This window comes from Trichomycterus rosablanca, chromosome 11 (genome assembly GCF_030014385.1).
Source record: "Trichomycterus rosablanca isolate fTriRos1 chromosome 11, fTriRos1.hap1, whole genome shotgun sequence".
Classification (NCBI taxonomy): Eukaryota; Metazoa; Chordata; class Actinopteri; order Siluriformes; family Trichomycteridae; genus Trichomycterus; species Trichomycterus rosablanca.
In genome coordinates, this window is record NC_085998.1 from 32,155,365 (window position 1) to 32,161,994 (window position 6,630).

A 6,630-nucleotide genomic window follows, 5' to 3' on the forward strand; every position below is an offset into this window, starting at 1 on the left:
TGCACATACTTTTGGTCATGAAGTGTATCACACAGCTCATTTTTTTTCTGCATCAGTTACATATGCATAAATGATTTACATTATTATTTAAAATAAGTAAATTATCAGGTCTAAGCAAAAAACCCTTCAGCTTAATATTTACTTAAATATTAAATATTATAGCAAATTATTTCTACAGGCTACAGTAAGTACAACAAAGCATTTACATATTGTTCAGACCAAATGATCCTGAGGGTTTTCTACAAATGTACAAATATTTTCTTCCTTCTGTTTTATTGTAATCTTATCTAACAGAAAAAGCACAAAACATTACACCGGTAATAGCTTTTGAAAGGGGCCACAATGACTAAGAGACCCATGATTGCAAGCACTTGACTTGAAGCACTTGAGGTACCATCTTATGATAATGACCATTTAACTGCTTCACAGTTTTTTGCTACCGACAGCTTATTCCAGTTATGCAGAATAATAATAAATAATACATCTAAAAAATAAAAACCTATAGAGCAATAGAGAAATAAATATTCTAAGTAATCTGAAACAATCTGATCAATAAATCTAATTAACAAAATAACACATCAATGTTCTCATTTTATTACATTTTACTAAATCTACCTTTTCTCAAAATAGAGTTTGTAATAATAGTTTATATACTGATCAGCCATAACATTAAAACCACCTCCTTGTTTCTACACTCACTGTTCATTTTATCAGCTCCACTTACCATATAGAAGCACTTTGTAGTTCTACAATCACTGACTGTAGTCCATCTGTTTCTCTGCATGCTTTGTTAGCCCCCTTTCATGCTGTTCTTCAATGGTCAGGACCCCCACAGGACCACCACAGAACAGGTATTATTTAGGTGTTGGATGATTCTCAGCGCTGCATTGACACTGACATGGGGGTGGTGTGTTAGTGTGTGTTGTGCTGGTATAAGTGGATCAGACACAGCAGCGCTGCTGGAGTTTTTCAATACCGTGTCCACTCACCGTCCACTCTATTAGACACTCCTACCTAGTTGGTCCACCTTGTAGATGTAAATTTAGAGACGATCGCTCATCTATTGCTGCTGTTTGAGTTGGTTATCTTCCAAACCTTCATCAGTGGTCACAGGACGCTGCCCACGGGGCGTTGTTGGCTGGATATTTTTGGTTGGTGGACTATTCTCAGTCCAGCAGTGACAGTGAGGTGTTTAAAAACTCCAGCAGCATTGCTGTGTCTTATCCACTCATACCAGCACAACACACACTAACACACCACCACCATGTCAGTGTCACTGCAGTGCTGAGAATGATCCACCACCTAAATAATACCTGCTCTGTAGTAGTTCTGAAACAGTCCTGAAAGGGGGTTAACAAAGTATGTAGAGAAACAGATGGACTGCAGTCAGTAATTGTAGAACTACAAAGTGCTTCTATATGGTAAGTGGAGCTGATAACATGGACAGTGAGTGTAGAAACAAGGAGGTGGTTTTAATGTTATGGCTGATCAGTGTATTTAATGCAGCAACAATTAACTACCATATACAAACTAAAAGATATCAAATACTATGTTAAATTTAGGTTACTCAAATCTAATCTTTATGCTTGTTTTGCTCCTTTAACTTGATAATCTGGAGACATCTCAGTCACCTGCAGATTGATGATTGTGATAATACAGCACGCGTGTTGCGTTGTGTTTATGTTGACAGATCGAAGCGGCTGTGTCTCCATCATGAGGCTTCTGTTGAAGAACCTGGATAAAATGCGGTGTTTACGTGAGCGCTTCACTATTCCCTTCCTGGTGATTCTCATCACCTTCCTCCTTTTCATGAACCTTTACATGGAGGACGGCTTTGTGCTGGTGAGTACATGTGGGGTAAAATACCGTGAAGATTCTAATGTTGTGGTACCAAAAGCAGAGATCTAATTAACCTGTAAGTTACAGCAGCAGCTTAACCCATGTCACTGATACAAAATGTACTTTGTGTTAAGTGTGGCTGTGTTTCCCCTCTACACAATTTCAGTTTGTTTACATGAATTGCACAGATTAACGGTCACATTATAGGTCACTTACACTTTTTATAACAACTGTATATGAGCATCTGTTTAACTTTCACTTTGAAATAAAATTCTCATCAGTAAATAGACGTGTTTTTACTGTTGGTTTTGTTTCAGGAGGAGGATAAAAGGCAGCTGAGGGAGGTCTCCATGCACCTGCGAAATTCAGAGCGATATGTTCACACCTTCAAAGACATCGCCAATTTCTCTGGAACCATCAATGTGACATATCGCTTCCTAGCTGGGACTCCTTTACCTCGGAAAAGTATTTAAATTTAAATTCTTAAATTAAATTCTTATAAATTGATTTTATATTAACATATATACATTTTATTTTGTTAATGCACATACAAAACTAGTATACTTAACATATACTTAAGTATACTTAATAACTAGTGAAAAGCTACATTTGCCCCTTATTTATTATTTTTTTTATTCTTTTATTTCAATGCAGTTGTTATGCAGGTTAAGCTTATTGATTACAACCAGACTTAATTTTAATTAAATGTGCAAATTGAATGTTTTAATTTTAAGTCAAGTGGTCAGTTTCTACAAGAACATTATTCCATAATCAAAGGAAATTTCAAAAGAGATGAGAATTTTTATTTAAAATTTAAAAGTTGTCTTTGCTATCAGGCTGGGCTGGGCGGCTGCATGAACAACGATTGGCGGTTGTTCACACGGTGGGATGAGTCGGATCAGGTTTCCGCATAACTGGTGCAATTGCGACCTCTGCTGGCTGATTAATGGCGCCTGCGTACACAAGGCTGATCCGCATATGAACTCGCCTCGTGCAGGTGAAAAGATGCAGTCTGTACTGCTCACTTGTCAGAGGGGGAGTGTCTTTTGCGAAGCTCCTCAGTCAGCAGTGGAGGGTTGGTGAATTAGAGAAAAAGAAAGAAACGGAGTTATTTTCAAACGTAAATTAATTTTGATAAACTTGCTCAAGTGTATTTATTTGCAAATTCAGGCTTGTCAGCAAATGTAACCGTCTTTGGTACACGGAGGGAGATTTTAGTTGACATGCTAGCGCATTGTGCCACCTCATCGCATTGATTAGAATGGCATGAGTCTGTGTTAGCTTAGTAAGCGAAAACTGATGCAATCGCTGTCTAAGTAGTGCGTTTGAATAACCTGCCTTATAAGTCAATGAGAATCCTCTCTACTTAGGCAGCTGCCTATGTAGTCAGTAAGACAGCAAGGCAGCTCACTAGGTTTTCGAACACACCCATAGTTGTCTTAAAAGGGCCACAAAGCCACTTCTTAAGCAAGAGCCTTTATTTCCAAATAGAAGTAGCCATAGTGAATCAACCCAGTTACACATGTACTAGAATTGCTACAAGGATTCAGAAACTTATTCCAAAAGTCCTGAAAGATCCCAGGAAAACATTTAAAGAACTGCATATGTCTAAATAAAAATGTGAAAATGATTCATAGGAGGTTGGCAAGAAGGAAAACACTTAACTAAGAGAAACATTATTGCTTCTCTGACATGTTTAAAATATGCACATAAATAATACCCAAAGCTTTTAGGATAATGTGCAGTGGACAGATATATTCTTGCTGACTTGCCCTTATTAAGGGAACAATGTTACTCACTCCTTTTAGAAGTTTTAGTGGATCCTGAAATGGGGTGAAGCTGAAATTTTAAGAAGTGAGAAAATCTGAAATTACCTTTGTTAGTATTTACACAGGCAATAAAGATGCAACAGTTTTATGGTCTGGGCTTTAAGCACTTAGATATTTAAAGCAAAAATTCATAGTCTGCTTGCTTGCTTGTTTTTCGCCTTACTGCTGCACTTATTATATATCAGACTACCATAATGTATAAGTTTATTAGCCACTTTCTTCATATATATATAAATGCTGACCCCGGCTCTGATTGAGGAGAGCAAAGCTAGCCCACGCCCCCTCCGACATGTGGACAGCAGCCGTATGCATTTTGTCACCTACACTTTGACTAGTGCAATGCGGATCAGCACTGTGTACAGAGAGACACACCCTGATCAACTTTTCCCCGTCTCTGTGCAGGCGCCACAGGCAGAGCTGAGACTCAATACGGTGTATTCCAGATCCCAGCTCTGGTGTTCTAGCGTGTGTTTTACCGCTGTGCCACCTAAGCGGTCTTTATTAGCCACTTTAACATCTAGATGCTGAGAGTATCGATTTACACCATAGTGTAAATACACAATGTCATAGTAGTCAAATATGGTAAAATGTAAATTAACCACATTTTCTGTAGGTAATTTGTTAAAAAATTGGTAATAATTATCCTGTGCCCAATAGGTTGGTAAACAAACTACTAATAATGTAGCAGACAGCTGACATTTAGTAGTTTTAAAATGTGTAATTATAAAATGTTACAAACATATTTAATAATATACAAAACATTCACCTAGTACTTCTTTGCTCCACAGAGTACCTCACTATTGGATTGTCCTCAGTAAAGAGAAAACGAGGAAATTACCTCTTGGACACCATCAAGTCCATTTTTGAGCAGTCCAGCTATGAGGAGCTGAAAGAAATCGTCGTTGTTGTTCACTTGGCAGATTTCGACCTAGCTTGGTGTGAGAATGTGGCTCAGGAGATCACTCGCAAATTCGGGCACCATATCATTGCGGGACGTCTGCTGGTCATCCACGCACCTAAGGAATATTACCCAACTCTTGAGGGGCTGAAGAGGAACTACAACGACCCCGAGGAAAGAGTTCGATTCCGTTCCAAGCAGAATATAGACTACGCCTTTCTCCTCAACTTTTGTACCAACCTCTCTCACTTCTACATGATGCTAGAGGATGATGTGAGATGCTCACGGAACTTTTTCACTGCTCTGAAAAAGGTGGTCACTTCCAGAGAGGGTTCATACTGGGTAACACTGGAGTTCTCTAAGCTGGGCTACATTGGCAAACTTTACCACTCTCGAGATCTTCCCAGACTTGCACACTTCCTGCTCATGTTTTACCAGGAGATGCCCTGCGATTGGCTCCTGATTCATTTCCGAGGTTTGCTGGCCCAGAAGGAAGTCATTCGCTTCAAACCGTCTCTTTTCCAGCACATGGGCTACTACTCTTCGTACAGAGGAGCTGAGAACAAGCTTAAAGACGACGACTTTGAGGAGGATTCTCTCGACATACCTGATAACCCCCCGGCCGCCTTGTACACTAATATAAACGTGTTTGAGAGCTACGATGTGGTTAAAGCTTACAGCAGCATGGATGAATACTTTTGGGGGAAAGCTCCTTCCATTGGAGATTTCTACATCATAGTCTTCAACAAGCCCACACAGATCAGCAAGATTAAAATTAGCACTGGAACAGACGACCGACAGAATGATATTTTGCATCACGGAGCTTTAGAAGTTGGAGAGAAATTGATGGGAACTAAGAAAGGGAGGCAGTGCTCCTCGTACATCACATTAGGGGAGTTTAAAAATGGGAACATCGAGGTGCATGATGTGGACCATAAGATTGCTTTTGATGTTGAGTGTGTTCGTATTGTGGTCACGGTGAATCAGAAGGAATGGCTGATCATCAGAAGTATTAGTGTGTGGACTACACAGCCTGCAAGTCAATGAGTATAAATGTGGATTTTTTACAGTAATCTCATAAAGCACAACAATCAATAGTGCAGTATGCTTTATTTATTATGTATTTATTGTCTTTTATATTTATTTAATTATTTATTCATTTTATGTATAAAACGGTTCTTAGGTTCTTATGTTTAGCTCATTAATACTATTAGATTATTACACTAATATGTTTTGTATGTTCATGTTAAAGCTGTAGTATACGTCAAGACTATAAGTCCTTTTTGTTTCATTTTTATATTTTATCACTTTTTGAGCTGTTTTATTTTATATCAGAGTATCAACAGTCAATGTTGAATTAAATATATAATATTCTGTGGCATGAATTTAGTAAACTGCACCTCACGTAGGGTAAGTGCTATCACAGATGTCATTTATTTAGTCAACCTTGGATTTGGAGAGTCACATTTAGTCTGCTGTTGTGAGATTGTGGTGTGTAATTGGTCAATGTGTTTCTTCAGAAGCATGAACTACAATGAAGTGTTTCTATTCACCATATTTTAGAAGATTAGAAGATCCAAAATGAATGGTACACGTGACATGAACTGGACCTTTTTATTGGCATGTACTGTTTTTCCTCTGCATTCAAATCTACACTGATCAGCCGTAACATTAAAACCACCTCATGGTTTCTACACTCACTGTCCATTTTATCAGCTCCACTTGCCATAAAAAAACACTTTGTAGTTCTACAATTACTGACTGTAGTCGATCTGTTTCGATGGGGCGCTGTTGGCTGGATATTTTTGGTTGGTGGACTATTCTCAGTCCAGCAGTGACAGTGAGGTGGTTAAAAACTCCATCAGTGCTGCTGTGTCTTATCCACTCATACCAGCACAACACACACTAACACACCACCACCATGTCAGTGTCACTGCAGTGCTGAGAATGATCCACCACCCAAATAATACCTGCTCTGTGGGGGTTCTGACCATTGAAGAACAGGGTGAAAGCAGGGTAAAAAAAGTATGTAGAGAAACAGATAGACTACAGTCAGTAGTTGTA

General features: G+C 38.7%; 1 protein-coding gene across 1 annotated transcript; it reads left to right on the forward strand.

Moving 5' to 3' along the window:
• The first annotated feature begins 1,713 nt into the window (after nucleotides 1–1,713).
• Nucleotides 1,714–5,613, forward strand: mgat4c (mgat4 family member C). Its single transcript, XM_063004738.1, has 3 exons — nucleotides 1,714–1,842; nucleotides 2,157–2,304; nucleotides 4,457–5,613. Exons 1-3 carry the CDS (start codon nucleotides 1,714–1,716, stop codon nucleotides 5,611–5,613), a joined length of 1,434 nt encoding a protein of 477 aa, XP_062860808.1.
• Nucleotides 5,614–6,630: the final 1,017 nt, after the last annotated feature.

Bases quoted from the DNA above. Each gene is read 5' to 3' on its own strand.
- mgat4c (XM_063004738.1), top strand. From the start codon at position 1,714: ATGAGGCTTCTGTTGAAGAACCTGGATAAAATGCGGTGTTTACGTGAG. The intron at 1,843-2,156 runs GTGAGTACATGT...GTTTTGTTTCAG, and splicing joins TGGAGGACGGCTTTGTGCTG to GAGGAGGATAAAAGGCAGCT. The intron at 2,305-4,456 runs GTATTTAAATTT...TTTGCTCCACAG, and splicing joins GACTCCTTTACCTCGGAAAA to AGTACCTCACTATTGGATTG.